Source organism: Juglans regia, chromosome 5 (assembly GCF_001411555.2).
Source record: "Juglans regia cultivar Chandler chromosome 5, Walnut 2.0, whole genome shotgun sequence".
In the NCBI taxonomy this organism is placed as follows: domain Eukaryota; kingdom Viridiplantae; phylum Streptophyta; class Magnoliopsida; order Fagales; family Juglandaceae; genus Juglans; species Juglans regia.
Window position 1 is genome coordinate 11,942,196 of NC_049905.1, and position 19,419 is coordinate 11,961,614.

Genomic DNA, 19,419 nt, shown 5'->3' on the forward strand with positions numbered 1-19,419 from the left:
CTTTTCTCTTTTTTTTTTTCTTCTTTCTTTTTTTTTTTATTTTCTTTTTCCTTTTTCAGGAACTGCTCCTCCCGCGCGACCCATCCGCTTCCCTCTCTCCCGTGCGTCATTTTCGTCCGCCTAGCCCACCACCACCGCGCCGCTGTGCCCGACACCGCCCAGTCCATTGCCTCCCCCACCGGCCGGCGACACCACCCCACCAATCTCAGCCTCTAACTCGCCGCCAATAGCCCCCACGCACCATACCAAGCCGCGGCGTTCTCTTCACTCCAGCGCCACCGTCGCGCCACCATCGGCCACCATCTCTTCACCACTTCATCATCGACCTCCTAGCAACCTAATGCACCCATCCTTGGCTCCGATCTGTCACCGGTGAAGCCCATCTATCTCCATCTCCGATTCGTCCATTTTGGCCTTCATCCGCCGCCCACGCTGCCACCCACGGCCAATCACCACCACCACTAGCTTCACCGACATCCCTAGGTCCTACCCTATCAATCTTGGGTCTTCGTTTACACCCATTCAAAAGTGGGTTTCTGAGACCCACGGCCACAGTTCATTTCGCATTGTTTTGTTGCTACGTTGCCGCTTCCAGCACCTCCGTGATCTTTCAAAAATTATATTATAGCATTGTAAGTATTTTTCCCAAAGAACTTTTGAGATTTAAATTTATTTCTGCGCTAATTCATATTTACTGTGAATTTGTTGGTTGTGCCGGACTGAGTCCGAGGAGGAAGGGGGTCGGTTGGATTTGATGGAATTGTTTGTGTGAGATTGGTTTATGCTATGAAATTTGTTGGCTATTTCGGATTTAAATATTGGTGTTTTGAGTTTGACATTGGTCATGGTGGATATTGGTGATTTTTTTAGGAAGTGGTGATATACTTTGGGATTATGAGGATTTTAAGTTTTGAGAAATTAAGATAGATTATTTTAGAAGCTTAGGCTTAAATATGGAAATTCGTGATTGGTTGAAAACTTACGGAAATTGTGTGATTATTTTTTATAGGTGACGATTTATAGTCGACTCGACATTTTTGAAAAAATTTCTGAAAAGCTAAGTTGCCCAGATAAGCGGGGTTCATATACTAGTTTTGCATAAAAGAAACAAAATGAGGTTGACCTTGAAAAATAAGCATGTTTGTTTTGAAAAGAAATGATCTGAAAACAACCTCAGATGTTTATGCTGCATATGCATAAATTCAGTATAAGAGAAAGTGTTTTTTGTCATGACTGGTGTAGACATGAGCAAGTTTTGTGCACTTTGTTTCTAAACTATGTAAAAGAGCGAATAAGGAATTCCAAAAGTTTTGTTATGAACAAATGAGAATATTTTGTTTATGTTTATCTCGAACATGTGAAATGATCTGAAGCTTTTCAGTGTTTTGTTTTGATATGATGTGTCATCTGAAAGCCTTGACATGAAATTCTGATTCTGTATATGATTGTAATCGGATTTTCGATTAAATCTGTTCTGTCTCTGTTAAGGCCCAGCCACGGGTATAATGGTGGTTTATAACCCTACCACGGGGGTGAAACATGGAATATGGCCCAGTCATGGGTATAATGGTGGTTTATATCCCTACCACAGGGGTGAAACATGGAATATAGCCCAGCCACGGGTATAATGGTGGTTTATAACCCTACCACGGGGGTTAAACATGGTATTGTCCCGATGGATGCTAAGAGATGATTTAATTATAATGTTTCAGTTTGGAAATGTCAACGGATTTTCTTTTTGGAATAAGTTTATTTTCTTCTGGGAATTTCGCTCTAATGCTTTTGTACAAAGTTTTGTTTATGCATTCTGAAAGTAAATGTTTTGTTCTGCTTATCAAATGTTATAAATGCTCATGTTTACATGCTAGTATATGCTCTCTGCTTACTGAGTTGTTGATAACTCACCCCCTTATCTCCATAATATTTCAGATGACATTGATGGTTTAGCTAAGGATCAGTATTAGAGTTTATGAAGAAGATTAGCAGTGAATGGTTGTTGGGTATCTCGTGGTATTAGTGTTGATGTTGGAAGTTATTTATATTTCTTAAGTTTGCTTCAATGGATTTAGACGGTTTATGGAGACTTCTGTTAATGTTTCATTATTTCTAGTTTGTTATTTGAGACATGAAGAAGAGTTGATTTTATTTGAGTTGCTGGATTGAAAATTGGATAGATGAGTTTATATGGTTTATTTAATTGAAGTATTTAGGTTTGATTTGAGGTTTGAGAAAATATATCTTGAATTTGGAAGTACTCTAGCCTTGTTAGAGTTGGTTATCAGGTTATATGAGTTAACTCTCCGGACCCTCGGGGACGGGGCGTTACAACACTGAACAAAGGCTTATAGGTCTGAATTTTTCAAAACTGGTTGGCTGCTAAACTTTGGGAATCAAAACCACAAACGAAGATGTATAGAACGTTAGGAGAGTGATTCCTTGAAAAAACTCAACAATAGCCTTCACCACATCATCTTTGACAAACTTCCAGCAAGCTTTGTAAATACTCGAACCAAAGCCATCCGGTCCACGATTACTATTAGTCGAAATGCTAAATAGGGTGTCTATAATCTCCTCCTCACCCGGAGTCACAATGATCCTACTATTAGCCTCATCCGAGACAATTAGATTGATCAAATTCGATAGGTTCGGGAGCTCACTTTGATGAACCAGACGTAGAAAACTATGGAAATGATCCACAACTCCTCGATGAACTTCCTCTAGAGACCTTAAAAGAATACCATTCTGCAGGTGCACAGTTGAAACCAACTTTTATTTCTTTTTGTTCAACACAACATGAAAGAAAGTAAAATTTTGATCACCCCCTTGAATCCATTTTTGCTTAGTAGTTTGAGCCAAGCGAGTCTCTTCTCTATTTGTCCAAACAGGAAGTTCTAGCTTTAAAATTAGGTGTTCCTCTTCCACCTTTGCATCATAACCATTTTGAAGCCTTTCCTCAAGAGACCTTATATGATCCTTAAGTTCTTGAATATTAGCCCACGTTCTCCCAAAAATATTTTTATTTCACCCCCTTAGCACCACTTTCAGCTTCTTCAACTTATAGGCTAAGCAGAAGAAACCGGGCTCTAGACTCTCCTCCTTCCATACCCTTTACACACAACCCGTAAAATTAGGGTGATCAATCCACTTCTGTTGGAACCGGAAGGGTGCAACTCCATATCTCAACATGTTTTGTTTCAAATTTATAATCTATGTTGAATAATCAGAAGTAGTACGATCTAGAACCTAAGTTTCAGCAAAAGAAAAATCATTCATCAATTTCATATTAAAGAAACTTATATCCAGCTTGGCCCAGCTTCTAGACAGCCCCTCTTTCCCATTGCACCACGACATATTCCGACCTTTAGATTTTGTTTCCACCAAACCACATTGCTGAATACACAAGTTAAACTCTTCCATAACCCTTTGAGGTCTAGGACAATCCCATATCCTTTCGAATAATGTTAAAATCAACACAAAACAGCCAAGGTACACTAACCATGTACAAATGTTTTCCAAGTCTTTCCATAATTCTCTCCTCTCTATTTTACTGCACTTAGCATTAATAAAGGAGACCACCAAACTCATATCATTTTCAACAACCAGCACTGTTAACATTTGCGTAGTCATGGCAATCAATTGAACATTCACCTCATTACACCAGAAAACCCAGATTTTTCCTTCTTGACCATCATTAGAAAAATAATTATCAAACTTCAAACTACCCGTCCAGAAAGAAATTCTATGAGTAGAAACAAATGGCAAGCTATAATCGAACTAATCACAAATTAAGTTTATCAGGTCGAGACATCATCCAAGTTGCACTGCATAGTTTCTCATACCTGATCTTTATGGTATTCTTATATTGACCCTTGATCTCAGAATTCGATTCATAATCTTCAAAGTTTCAATTCGCACATTGTCATTTTCAACCTCTTTATCTAATTGAAGTTCCCCCATTTGTTGTTGTTCTAAAACCTCTCCAATAGTATAACCATCAGCCTCTATCACAAAACTATCTTCAAGACATATCGACTGTGTGGTCCCAGAATTAATATTGTTCTGTTCTACCAATCCAGCTTCCTGATTACTTCTATTTCCCTGTACAACATGCTCTCCCTTTTCATCTCTTAAATTCAAGGCTCCACCAACTCAACCACTTTCCCACTCCTCCCATTCCTTTCCTCAACATCAACTATAGGACATTCATTCTCAATCATTAGAATCCCTGCCGCCTTTTCATTATTTTCCACTAGAGCATTGCGCAAATTTTGAGATGTCAAATTAACTCTTCCTGAACCCAAATTATTCAACTGTTTAGCACATTGGTTTCTATCTCATTCAATGAATTCCCCTCCTCACCATTAACTTCGTCTGTTTTCTTATTCTCTTCCTCAAATTCTACATTTACTTCTTCTAATTGTTTATCTTTTTCCTCAAATTCTACACGATCTTTTCGAACCCAGATCTTCCTTCCCTTCCCTACAACCTGCTTCTCATTACCTTCAGCAAACCAGCATGTCTTCTCATTTTGCCCCTGGTGTTTACATCGAATACATTAAGTGTAATATCCAGTCCTGCGGAGGAGCCAAACGGCGTCGTTTAGGTAGGTAATATTTTTTTCTTTTCATCTCTGGTTCTCTTTTCCCCACCCCCGACAGTTTTCCCTTCCCCTTTCCCTCTTTATTTTCAGTTTTCTCTGCGTCTGATTTCCTCTCCCATGTTGTTGTAACTTGCACCCCAGTCTCAATCAATCACCCCACTCAAACCCCATCCCATAACTAACCTCTTCATCCATGGGTTTCACCTTCCCCGTAGGTACTCCCTCTCCTCTCATCACCGTTCAGTCTGATGCCATTCTCCATACGCGCTGGTAAGGATCTCACCTACCATCTCCCCATTTTACACCAGCCTCCACCACTACCAACCAGTCTCCACAACTAGTTTTCCACTTTCGGTAGCCCCAAAATAGAGCAAGAAAGCTCCATCTCCGAAAACCACCCCTCAGCCCTTCTATCACCTAGGTCTAAAGCACTACACCATCATAATGTCGGTTACACCATCATGGAGACAACTGTAATTCTTGGTCGTCCCTTACAGCGAGTCGAGTTACACCACACCAAAATCAAACCGAGCCCATCACGTATGCATGACCCACTTAAGTTTCTCATGAGGCAACCCATCGGACGCCACCATCCCACCACCACAGAGGCCTTAGTTCCTCCACACACAAATCCCGCAAGCCCCTATATTCCTCTTGTGATAACCCATATGATATGGATACAGGTAGGTGGTGTAAGGAATCCCACCTTGCTTGGGAATGAGAAGTTCTTACTCTTTATAAGGTTTTAATGAGGCTCCAATTGTATCATTGACTAATCCTTTTAGAGTATAGGCCATGTGGTTTGGGCCTTCCATTGGGGCGTTACACCTCTATTTTAACCATTAAAAAATAGGGCACCTGTGAACCACCATCCAGCGATCATTATATGTACACCATGCAATGTGGTGTTGCAGCACACGTAACCATCACCAACGACGGTTCTGCAACAGCTAGACTGGAGCCACCTCATGCACCTCACATAAATGTTGCACGTAGACAACCCCACATTGCATGGCTTCTCACCAACCCTCTTGAAAACTGCCACCATTGAGGCTAGCGCCACCCCAATCCACCAAACACGTACAGCCGTGCGTATGACACTAGTAGCACGTAAATCGCAGCACTATGAATCACCGTAAGTTATTCTCTCAACGATTTTCTCTTCAGTCCACAGTGCACTACCGCTGCCTTAGCCACTTCGTACTACTCTCACGGTGAATTTTTGTTGCAAGGCTCTGGGTCTTTTCTAAGATATGGCCTTTGCACTTTATGTAATGCTCTTACACAGATAGTAGAGAAGATGTTTTAGATATTACAACATTACCCTTATGAGTTATAAACCAAAGCATGAGGTTTTTGAACTTGTTTTTGAGTTGGGTTTGAGTTTATATTTTAAAATGTTAAAACATTTTGAATGGGCTTTATTTTATTGCTATTGCTCAAGAAGTTTATGATTTTCTACTACATTATATGTTGGCATTATTAAATTATAATTTTAATAATAGTTTATGGAGATATGAGTTTTAAATATGATTAAGTTAATTTTCAAAATGAATTTAAGTTGTTTTGTCATATTTGATAAAGTTATATTATAATAAGTTAAGATTATTTTAATGATAATATATTTATTAGATTTTTTATAACTAGATAGTTATCAAAGCTATTTTCGTAGTATGAATTTAAACAAACAGAGAGTTTTAGCAGTCCTTTTAGAAGTTTAGTAACGTTTAGTATTCCGTATAGGTGACGATTGATATTCATTCGGCACGAGTGTGGAAAGATTCAGAAAAACTAAAATGTTCAGGTAAGCGAGGTTCATATGCTAAATTTGTAGAAAATGAACTAAGGTTGGTTTGTAAAAATGTGCATGTTATGTTTTGAAAGGAAAATGTGAAAAAAAACCTTAGTTATGTGTTCTATATTCACCCATGAAATTTGTATGAAAAGAGAAAAATACTTTTTGACATGAATACGTCAAGTTTTTCTGGTGGTAGGAAACCTGAAAAGAAGGTGGTTAATGGAGAATTTGGAGGCTCAGTGGGAAAAGCTTCGACTAACAGAGGAAGGGAAGCTCTGTGTGGAATTAGATGATGAGGTACCAAAGGAGTTAAAGAATAAAGGAGAACGAAGTTTGGTGGGGAAGCTGTGGATGGAGAGGAAAATTAGCTCGGGGATTCTTGAGTCCACGATGGCTAAGATTTGGAAACTCAGCATGGTAGCAAAATTTCTAGGGGTAGGGATGAACGTATATGTTATCACCTTTGCAAGCCATGTAGACAAACAGAAAGTGTGGTGCTCAAAATGTTTGATGGTTTTGCACCTCCATCGATGATATGTTTCAATCATGACGACTTATGGGTGCACATGTATAATTTGCCTCTAGCTATGATGACAAAAGAGAAATGAGAGCAGGTGGGGAACACAGTGGGAAAGGTAGTGGATGTTGATGTACAGGGAGATAGACTTGGATGGGGAAGCTCTCTGAGGGTTCATATTGAAATGGACTTAACAAGGCCTTTGGCGAGGGGCATAATAGTTTATGCTGAAGGTAGAAGCATGTGGGTTCCCTTTAGGTATGAAAAACTACCTTTTTCATGCTTTTCCTATGGTAGAATCATACATGGTTATAATGGTTGTCCTAAGAAGAGAGAGTTGAAAAAGGGTGGGTTTAGTGGGGAAGAAGAAGGTTGCTCCAGGTCTTAATGGGGACTTTAAAAGAGATGGGTCTTGGAGAAATGAGGTGGAGGAAAAGATAGTATCTAGTCATGTAGGTGGTAAGGAGGTAATGAGAGACATGGAGATAATGGCTCAGGTGGCAAGCTAGATTAATGTGGGGTTGGAGGAGCCTATAGAGACAGGGGGAGAATCAGGTGGGATTACGTAAAACACCTATCAAGCCTAGAGATGAGTTTGGAGGTCCTAATAAAAAATCTATTAATGTGGAGTGTGAGGTCGTACCTGAGAGTGATGATTTTATTAAAAAACCTGTTACCTTGGGAGGTGAGGAGGTTTTAAGGGATTTGAGGAAAAGAGGCAAGACATGGAAGAGAAGGGCTTGAAATGTGGATAATGAAGGGTTAATATTATCTCAACCAAAACTTACAAAGAGGTTATGTGAGGAAGGTAAGTCTAAAGAAAAAGAGCAAACACAAAAAAAGAAACAAAAGATACAAAGAGAAGGGAAGTTAACTACTGTACAAGAAGGATTGGCGGAGGCTGTTAAACAACCCCGCCAAGCATTATGAAAATACTAAGCTGGAATTGCCGAGGACTTGACAACTCTCCGATAGTTCAAGACCTCTGCTCTTTAGTAGAGGAGAAGCTACCAAGTGTGGTATTTTTGATGGAAACCAAGTTACAAGTCAGAAGGCTCGAGGGCATAAGAAGAAGACTGAGTATGGAATGGTGTTTTAGGGTGAAACTTTAGGGAAGAGGGGGTGGTCTGGTATTGTTTTGGAAAGAAGAAGGCATGCTGGAGATTTTAAATTTCACACAGAGGCACATTAGTGCTTGGATCTCTGATAACCAAGGGAGGCAACAATGGCATTTTATAGGATTCTATGGCCATCTTGAGACAAGTAAGCGACAAGAGGCTTGGCACCCGTTAACTTCTATCAAACCATAAGGGAATAAGGGTTGGTGTGTTATGGGGGATTTTAATGAGATACTTACAAATGATGAGAAGGAAGGGGGCAGGCCTAGGGGGAAAACCTTATGAATAATTTAAGAAATGCTTTGGAAGAGGGAGGTTTATCTGACCTAGGATGGAGAGTGGACAAATTCACTTGGAGAAATCGACATGGGGATGACACCTTCAAAAAAGATAGGTTGGATAGAGGGGTTGCAAATAAGAATTGGATTGAAGCACATAAGGAAATCAATGTAGAGATTTTAGTGGCTAGAAGCTCTGATCACAGACTTGAATTACTAAGCTTCTTTCAAACAGGCAAATCCTTTTTTTAGAGCCGTAGAATTTTGAAGTATGAAGCATGGTGGGCCTTAGAAACAGAATGTGAAAAGGTGGTTAAGGAAGGGTGCAGCAACCAACAAGGGGAAGGGAACCTTTTGAGAAACTTAGAAGGTCAATAGGAAGCTGTACAAAAAGAAGAAGTCACTGCTAAAACTGAGGTTTTAAAGACATTACAAAAAGAAGAAGGTAGCCACAATGTAAAGGAAATTAGAGAGGCTCAAAAGGATCTGGAATGTTTGTTGGATAAAGAGGACTTAAAGTGGAAGTAGAGAGCCAAAAGGAACTAGTACAAACATGGAGATAGGAAAACAAAATATTTTAATGCTTGTGCAAGCTAGAGGAAGAGAAAGAACACGATTACTCAGATCCATAATGATCAAGGAAGTCTAATGACCAACATGGATGACATAGAAGGGGCTTTTAGTGAGTACTTCAAGAAACTGTTTCTGTCAACCTGCCCAACACAGGAAGACCTTACTAATTCTTTAAAAGTAGTGGAGCCTAGAGTGGCTGAGGACATGAATGAACATTTATCCTTAGCTTTTACCAGTGCAGAAGTTGAAAGAGCTATCAAACAAATGGCCCCCTTAAAAGCACCTAAACCTGATGGACTAGGAGCTTGTTTTTATCATAATCATTGGCAGGTGGTGGAGGAAAATGTCTATAAAATTATTTTATCTTTTCTGATGAATTATACCCACATTGCCCTCATTCCTAAAGTTAAAAATACCACTGTGATGAGTGAGTATAGGCCCATTTGCCAGTGTAACATGGTTTATAAGATTGCCACTAATGCTATTGCTAACAGATTTAAGAAGATTTTAGAAGTGATTATTTCTCTTACTCAGAGTGCATTTATTCCAGGTAGACTGATTTCTGACAACATCATGGTTGCATATGAGGCCCTTCATGGTATGAAGACTAGGCATAAGGGAAAGGTTGGGTCAATGGCCATCAAATTGGACATGTTAAAAGCATATGATAGAATCGAGTGGTGCTTTCTTGTGGCCATAATGAAGCAGTTGGGTTTTTGTGAGAAATGGAGTAGATTGATTATGTGTTGTGTCTCAACTGTGTCCTACTCAATTCTTATAAATGGTAGACCTGGAAGAAAATTCAAGCCAACAAAGGGCCTAAGGCAAGGGGACCCTATTTCCCCTTACCTTTTTATCATGTGTAGCAGGATTCAGTGCTCTTCTTAATTTCTCTAATGCAAGGGGTTTGACAAAAGGGGTAACCATGGCAAGAAGGGGTACCAGGATAAATCATCTGCTTTTTGCAAATGATTATGTCTTGCTTGGGAGGGCCAAATGTGAGGAATGAGAAAAGCTTATGGAGGTGTTAAAGGTTTATGAAAGAGCCTTGGACCAGTTTATGAATAAAGAAAAAACTTCAATTTTCTTTAGTTCAAATACAAAGATAGAGGATAGAGATGTTATCTTGAGAGATAGAGGATAGAGATGTTATCTTGGTCTTCCATCAATTGTGGGAAGATCAAGATATAACACTTTCAAGTGTATAAAGGACAAAATATGGCAAAAAATTAGCTACTGGAAAAATAAATTTTTATCTCTTGTAGGAAGAGAAATATTGATAAAAGTAGTCCTACAAGTAGTACCAACATACACTATGAGTGTATTTAAGCTCCCAAAGAAATTATGTACATAAATAAATAGTATGTTTTCAAGATTCTGGTGGGGCAGTGCAGTAGGCGAGAAGAAGATTTCATCACAAAGCTGGGAAAGAATGGAGAATCAAAAGCTAAAAGGAGGAATGGGTTTTAGGGACCTTGATAGTTTTAGGTCAGCTGTACTAGCCAAATAGGCTTGGAGGCTTTTACAGAAACCACATTCCCTAATAGCAATAATTTTCAGAGAAAAATATTATAAGGCCAAGCATTTGTTGGATGCAAAATTGGGATCTAACCCCTCTCTTATCTAGAGGAGCATATGGGGGTCTTTGAAGTTATTAAAGGAAGGATTGAGATGGAGAGTAGGGAATGGTAAAAGTATAGAAATTTGGGGTCACAAGTGGCTCAACTCCCCTTCCTCTTTTCAAGTTCAATCTCCTATCAGAGTTTTGGATAGAAATGCATGGGTATGTGAGCTGCTGGACTAGAGTGGATATAGATGGAATGAGGAGATAGTAAGGGAGGTTTTTGTGAGTGAGGAAGCTAACCAAATTTGCAGCATTCCTGTGAATAAACTTCGCTCAGAAGATAAGATGATATGGGGGCCTTTGAGTAGAGGTATATTCACTGCAAGAAGTGCATACTATGTGGAACAAGAGAGGAAAAGAACTCAGAAGGGGGGAAACTTCAAGGGTGATTAAAAGAGGCTCGACATGCAAAAACATTTGGGGTCTAAGGGTACCACGGGTGGTCAAATCCTTTCAATGGAAGCTGGGGAATGATGTTTTAGCTACAAAGAAGAACCTATGGAGAAGAAACGTAGTAGATAATGCATCTTGTCCAATATGTGGAAGTGAAGCGGAGACTGCAATGCATGTAATGTGGTAGTGTCCTGCCACAAAGGATGTTTGGGCAGGTTCTTCTTCGATCCATTAAAAAATGGTCCGATGTTGAAGATTATTTCCTAGTTTTTAGGGAGAAGTTAATGGACAAGCTAGAGTTAGAGGAGCTAGAGTTAATAGCTGTTCTGATGAGATCATTGTGGGAAAAAAAGGACTCATTTATTTTTGAAAATAAGTTCAAAGGTCCTAACTCCTCGATGAGAGCAGCAAAGGCAGCTATTGAAGATTTCCATGAGGCTCAATTACAGGATATAGTGGTAGAAACTGTATCAAGGCAGAGTGAAGATTATCTGAGAAGTAGAGGCAGTCAATTGTGGAAAAAGCCTTCAGAAGGATGTATCAAGGCAAATTGGGATGCTTCTCTAAGTTAATAGACAAGCTAGAGTTATAGGAGCCAGAGTTAGTAGCTATTATGATGAGATCATTGTGGCAAAAAAGGAACTCATTTATTTTTGAAAATAAGTTCAAAGGTCCTAACTCCTTGATGAGAGCAGCAAAGGCAGCTATTGAAGATTTCCAAGAGGCTCAATTACAGGATATAGTGGTAGATACTATATCAAGGCAGAGTGAAGATTATCTGAGAAGTAGAGGTAGTAAATTGTGGAAAAAGCCTTCACAAGGATGTATCAAGGCAAATTGGGATGCTTCTCTAAATAAACAATGCATGGGGTTGGGAGTTGTTCTGAGAAATGAGAATGGTGAAGTGCTGGCTTGTGCTAGCTACAAAAAATTACCAGTTCCTGATTCTGTTATGGCAGAAATTGTAGCTTTATGGTATGCTGTAGAATTGTGCATGGATCTGGGTTTTAATAGAGTCATTCTTGAAGGGGATGCCTAAGTAGTTGTTAATAGTGAGGAGGAGGTCTTGTGTGACGCCCTGACACCCACGTACGGAAACACTGGAATTGTGACGTCGGGATGATGACAACACAGGTCACGCATCCCAACGATAAGTGTTCAAGTGTGTGCAACATGAAAAAGTGCACAACAAAAGTCGCAACGGTTAATTAAGAGTTAGCCAACTAAGTACCAGATATTTAAATACAGATATCCAAAATAAATTACCTTTAAAAAGTTATACAGTTATCTAATATAAATATAATACAAACCAAATACAAAGAAAAAAAGTGGGAGACAAATCCCAATACACGAGCAACTGATCCCAAATCACTTCTCCGACGGAGCCGAATCCTCAGGCTCTTCGTCCTCATTTGCATCAAAATCTGCGATACCATAAAAAGGGTACTGCAGGGTATCGAATACCGTCAGATTATGAATCTCAGCAAGTAATCAACCAAGCAACCCAAAAGATAAAAATGCATTATTGCAGCCAACAAACATGAGTACATGATGAAACAAAAATGTGACCCAAAAACCTCATTTTTCCCGAAAATGATTATTTTCCAATGCACGCCAAAAATCTCATTTGACCCAAAACACGCCATGAATGATATCTGCAATTTTCCAAGAAAATGACCCATCATAATAATTTATCAGACACTGTAGGCGGGAATCACAGGAGGGACTCTACTACCATCCTTGCTTACCACCATCCCTACTACATGCACCGTAGGCGGGAATCACAAGCGAGACTATACCACCATCCCTACTACGTGCACTATAGGCGGGGATCACAGGAGGGACTATACCAACATCCCCACAGTTCATTTTCACACAAGAGGTACCTTTCAAAGCACTGTAGGTGGAAATCACATGCGAGACTATACCATCATCCCTACAGTCTCTTTTTCTTTCTCTCAAACTGTTCAATCTAATCATTTCAAACTTACTCAAAAACATCTGGGATACCCCGTATTTACGTATATTTTGACTAAGTAATTATTGCATTTATTAAGATTATGGGCTTTCTTGTTTTAAATTTTAGATGATTTTCGCGATATTATTTTAAGATTTTTAATTGTTAATTCAATGTGTATCCTATTATTAGTTATTGTTCATTATATAAATTGTTGTTTATTTTAAATTAATTTATTGTTGGATTCAATTATTTTATTTTTACTTAATCGCTACGTTTAAATTATTTTATTTAACTTGCTGTTTTGAAATAATTTTCGTTTGATTATTTTTGTGACCCAAGATGTGGGGATTGGACCTCATTTCTTTCCCTCACTTTTTCTTTTTCCTTTTTCCTCTTTTTCTTTTCTTCTTCTCTTCTTCTTCTTTTTCCTTCATTTCTTTTTCTCCTTTCTCTCTCTTCCCGCATGACACCTATCCTCTCTCCCCTCGTCCGTTGCATCGTCCTCCACAGTGCCGTCGTGCGCCACCCATTTCCGTCATCACCCCTCCCAACCGTCTCCCCATCGGCCAGTGACCTAACCTCTTCGTTTTCAGCCCCTTTCGAACCGCCGTGAGTCTCGACGCAAGACTTCAAGCCGCGGCACCCATTGAGCTCATGCACCGCTGTCACGCCACCATTGGCCACCACCTCTTCACCACATCACCGAAGATCACCCTGCTACCTAACCCACCCATCCTCAGCACCGATCCACCACCGGTGAAGTCCATCCAACTCCATTTCTGATTTGAGTGTTTTGGCCTCCAACCGCCGCCCACACCGTCGGCCAACCACCACCACCATTAGCATCACCAACATCCCTAACCCCTTCCCTAGTAATCTCAAGTCTTCGTTTGTCCCCATTCAAAAGTTGGGCTTTCAAGACCCATGGCCTTGTCCATTTTTTCACTATTACATTGTTGTGTTGCCACTTCTAACACCTCTGTGATCCTCCGAAAATTATATTATAGCACTATAAGTATTTTTCCAAATAATTTTTGAGATTTAAATATATTTTTGCACTAACTCATTTTTACTGTGAATTGGTTGGTTGTGCTAGACTGAGTCCGAGGAGTAAGGGAGTCGGTTGGATTTGAGAATGGAGTTGATTGTGTGACTGAACTCTGTTGTGATTTGCTGGTCGTTGGATATTTGTGTTGCATCATATAAAATGCATTTACGCAGATGTTCATGTCTGTAAATGATAATTGAATTTTCACATAATTGCATACATGTTCATGTGTATACTTGAAATACCGGGTTTTCATGTAAGGAATGATTTTGAGTATGTTTGAAATGATTGGATTGACTGGTTTGAGGGAAAGGAAAAAGATTGTTGGGATGGTGGTATAGTCCTGCCTATAGTACACGTGGTAGGGATGGTGGTTTAGTCCCGCCTGTGATTCCCGCCTATGGTGCATGCGGTAGGGATGGTGGTAAGCAGGGATGGTGGTAGAGTCCCGCCTGTGATTCTCACTTACAGTGCTCTAATAGGTACCTCTTCTGTGAAAAGGAACTGTCCGGATGGTGGTAAGCAGGGATGGTGGTATACTCCCGCCTGCGATTTCCGCCTACGGTGCATGCGGTAGGGATGGTGGTAGAGTCCCACTTGTGATTCTTGCCTACAGTGTTCGATAAATGATAATGTTGGGTCATTTTTGGGAAAAATGACAGATTTTATTCGTGGTGTGTTTTGGGTCAAATGGGAATTTTGGCTTGCATTGGAAAATAATCATTTTCAGGGAAAATGATGTTTTTGGGTCTAATGCATATTTCATCATATGCATGCAAAATTGCTGGTTACATTAATGCATTTTTATCTTGTAGGTTGTTTGGATTATTACTTACCTGTGGTACCATTTTGTGGTATCACAGATTTTGATGCTGATGATGCTGATGTTCAGCCTAAGGATTTGGCTCTGCCGGAGGAGTGATTTGGGATCACTCACTCGTGTTTGAGATTTGTTTCCCACTTGTTGAATTATGTATTTTGGAATTATTATGTTTTTAGCGGATAATTGTATTACTCTTTAAAATGTTTTGTTTTAAGTGAATTTGTATTAAACAATTATGGTACTTGGTCGACGTATTTAAATTATCCGCTACGTTTTTGTTGTACATTTTTTGCATGTACACACACTTGGCACTTATCGTTGGGATGCGTGTCCCGTGTTGTCATCATTCTGACATCAAGATTCCCGCATTTCTGTACGTGGGAGTTGGGGCGTCACATCATCTCTCAAATGGAAACCCAGTCTTCAAGCGTACATATGAACATGTATGCAATTATGCGAAAACCCAATTTTCATTGACAAACATGAATATGCATGTAGTTATGCAATGTACAAGACACGACACAAATATCCAACTGCCAACAAATCCCAGCATAGTCCACTCGCACAACAACTCCATCCCCAATCCAACGACCCCCTTACTCCTCGGACTCAGTTCGGCACAACCAACCAATTCACAGTAAATATGAGTTAGTGCAAAAATATATTTAAATCTCAAAAGTTCTTTGGAAAAATACTTACAGTGCTATAATATAATTTTCAAAGGATCATGGAGGTGCTAGAAGTGGAGACACAAACGAAGACTTTAGATTACTAAGGAAGGGCCTAGGGCTGTGGTGAAACTAATGGTGGTGGTGGTTGGCCGTGGGTGGCAACGTAGGTGGCGGTTGAAGTCCATAAATCTCAAATTGAAAATAGAGATGGATGGACTTCACCGGTGGCACATCATGGCTGAGAATGGGTGGGTTAGGTAGCTAGAGGATCGCTGGTGATGTGGTGAAGAGATGGTGGCCAATGGTGGCCCAACGGCAGCGTGCGAGCTCAATGGGTGCCATGGCTTGAAGACGTGCGTGAAGGCTCACGGCAGCGCGAGAGGGCCTGAAAACGGAGGGGTGATGTCGCTGACCTGTGGGGAGATGGTTGGGAGGGGCGGTGACAGAAATGAGTGGCGCACGGCGGCGCTGTGGAGGACGACGCAACAGATGAGGGAGAGAGGGAAGGTGTCGCGCTTGGAAAGGGAGAGAGAGGAGAAAAGGAAATGAAGGAAGAAAGAAAAAGAAGAGAAGAAGAAAAGAAAAAGAAAAAGTGAGGGAAAGAAATGGAGACCAATCCCCATATCTTGGGTCACAAAAATGATCCAACGAAAAGGATTTCAAAACAGCAAGTTAAATAAAATAATTTAAACGTAGTGATTAAATAATAATAAAATAAATAAATTAACAATAAACTAATTTAAAATAAAGAGCAATTTATATATTAAACAATAATTAATAACAATAAAACATGTTGAATTAACAATTAAAAATCTTAAAATAATATCACGTAAATCATCTAAAATTTAAAACAAGAAAGCCCATAATCTTAATAACTGCAATAATTACTTAGTCAAAATACACGTACATATGAGGTATCACAACTTGTCGTATGGAGGCCACATTATTGAGGATATCAAAGCAATACTGAAAGGAAGAAATGTCTGGAAAGTGCAGTACGTAAGAAGAGAATAAGGAAATGAGGTAGCTCATATGCTTGCTAAAAATGCTTCAAGTATAGAACAAGATCAGATATGGATAGATGAATGTCCAGATTTCATTCTTTTACAAGTTTGTAAGGATTTAAATTGTACTGGTTATACTCTTGAAAGATGAAATATATGAAGTTCTTTTGATTAAAAAAAAAACACTACTTTAGCAATATTCGTAGTAAAAATTTAATCATTCATCATGGCCCCATTAATTTATTATAATTTCAGGGGAAATTATTTAGATATCAACATACAAACATTACAACTGCGACCCGTAGGTACGCTGAAAACATGCATATAAGCTTTGAGAAAAGATGACACATTGACAATAATGCTTTCCGCTCTTAGGTACTGAAGAACTTTTGTATGCTCTGTGGAAAAGCTATATTGGTTGTGCTATAACCCCCATCCACGACTAGGTTGAGCCCACTCACGTACTTAGACTCCTCACTCGCTAAGAACAACGCAGCCTCTGCCAAATCTCCTGCTTCCAAAACTGCTCCTTTCAAATTTGCCGCGGAGGATACAATCTCTTCCGCCTTTTTCTTGTCTATTCCCATCGATTTTAGGAGCAGAGGGGTGGGCAAAGCATGTGGTGATATGCAATTGACTCTAATTCCGTACTGCCCCAACTCAACACATAAATTCTTGGTTAGTCCCACAACGGCATGCTTGGACGCCGTGTAGGTGTGAGAGGCGATTCCATGTGACTGTGTTACAGAACTTGCGGTGAATAGAATGGTGCCCCTTTTCGCTGGAATCATTACCTTGGCCGCGTGTTTTGCTCCCAGAAATGACCCCAGGACATTCACATCAAAAACTCTCTTGTAATCCTTCTTCTCGAGGGCTAAGATGTTTTCATCTATTTGGCCAGTACGGCCTGCGTTGTTGAACATTATGTCGAGTTTCCCATGCTTCGTCACCGCAGTATTAACAGCATTCTCGACATCAGACTCGCTAGTGACATCGCAGTGGACGTATGAAATGGCACCATTGATGCTTTCGCCTTGGCAAACTGAGAAACCAAGCTCGTCTTGGATGTCAGCAATGATGACCTTAGCACCATGTTCAGCGAATAGTCTTGCCGTACTCTCGCCAATTCCACTTGCACCTCCGGTTATCAGGGCAACCTTGCCTGCTAATCTGCATATTCCAAATTTTAATACCGAAAATCTCGAAATATCACAGCAATTGATATAAGCGATGGAGAGAAAGAGAATAAGATAAAAGGAAATTAAAGCAGATAGGTACCAAAAGCTTTGCTTTATATTATTACCTCTTAGCAATGGGAGCTAGTAAGGACGATGCGCCGTTCATGATATTTATTATTGGTTGTGTTGTCGTTCGAGGGTGTTTTGATGTGAATATAAGATCTTGTATGGTGATGTTTTATAAGGAGATCAGAACTCAATTGTAGAAGGATTACAAATTTTAACACCCTAGGTGTGATGAAATTTAGGAATTGGTCCTTCTGCTTCTTTCCTGTTCACTCTTTTAACGGAGCCAAGTTCCCATGTGTGCAATGGACAATTGATAGGTGGCAACTTAATTCCTTGTTGCCAATAAAATAAACGTATATAAGAAGAGTAATACTATATAGGTACAAGCTAGTTCTAAATGTACAAGTTTTGCAGTTCACCAAATCAAAATCGCCCATACATTATATTAGAAATCTGTTACAGACATAAAGAGTTTATACAAAGTGAACTTATAAATTAACATGGCTTTATAAGATCTGTCAAATCTACTTTATAATAATAATAACTTTATAATCTGACGTATCATATTAAATCATATCAAGATAATCGATAGTAGAAACATGGAAAGCATAATTGTGCAGAAGATATGGCTAAGTGTGGACAATGGAACACAAATATCAAAAAAGAAGAAGAAGATGTCACCAAGGGCCAGCTTGATTTTAAGCCTCGTTTGTTTTCACAACACATTTCATTGATCTTATCATTACAAATTTTCTAAATTTAAATACAAAATAAAATAAACAATTTAACTTTTTCAAATTTCAAAATAATAATAATATTAAAAAAATATTTTATAATAATATTTTATTTAATTTTTAATTTTTATCGCATCACATCTCATGTAAACAAATGATACATAATTGCTTAGGAGCAACCTTTCATTCATATGAAAGGCTACCGTTGCTCTAAAAACAAGTTCACTACAAAAAAATTGTTTATTTGTGGTCTGCTATTTCTTGTAAAAATGATTATTTCCTACTAAAATAAATTTGTCTTTGTCGCAAATAGTCATTATTATTGTAAATAATCTATCGCAAGTGCTCGTTTTTCTTATAGTGGTTGAAGGTAGTAAATTGTCTTTGAGTGTGTCCACACTACTCCTCGTTGCACCTACTCTTAAAATAAAGATTTGCAGGGTCCTGTATAATTAAAAATATCATAAAAAAACTTGAGTATATCTTCATATTCAGGCCTGCTTGGATACAAAAATATTCTCTACCTATCTCATCTCATCATTATAATTTTATCAAATTTTCATATAAAATATAATAAATAATTCAAAATTTTCAAATTTCAAAATAATAATATATGAAATAATTATATTTTAACAATATTTTATTCAACTCATCTAAAGTCATCTCATCTCATCTCATCTCACTATTTAAACGAGCCCTAACTAATTTTAGATCAATTTGCAGTTCACAATCCTGTATGAATAATGTTAGATACAGTTTTTGGGTATATAATTCTCACGTATTCATTTAAAAAAAATGAGATCTACTATTAAAAAATAATTCTTTTTACATGAGTCTTAAATTTACCAATTTTGTTTTTAAAAAAATATGCAAGACTTGTAGACCAAGGATCAGAAATATCATTTCTTATATATATATATAGAGGAAGGAATTAAACATAATGATGTTGAAAAGCAGAGTAGAGGACGATGTTTCCATCAACAAATAAAATGCTGCCTCTGCTTGCTCCATTAAGAGATAGTGAAAGAAGT

At 38.8% G+C, this 19,419-nt stretch overlaps 1 protein-coding gene across 1 annotated transcript; it reads right to left on the bottom strand.

Moving 5' to 3' along the window:
* Window positions 1-16,613: 16,613 nt before the first annotated feature.
* On the bottom strand, window positions 16,614-18,066 carry LOC109021539 (secoisolariciresinol dehydrogenase-like). The gene is made up of 2 exons (XM_019004190.2): window positions 17,711-18,066; window positions 16,614-17,577 (listed from the first exon to the last, which is right to left on the bottom strand). The coding sequence occupies exons 1-2, from the start codon at window positions 17,749-17,751 to the stop codon at window positions 16,779-16,781; spliced, it is 840 nt and encodes a 279-aa protein (XP_018859735.1). The 5' UTR covers window positions 17,752-18,066; the 3' UTR covers window positions 16,614-16,778.
* Between the last annotated feature and the right edge of the window lie 1,353 nt (window positions 18,067-19,419).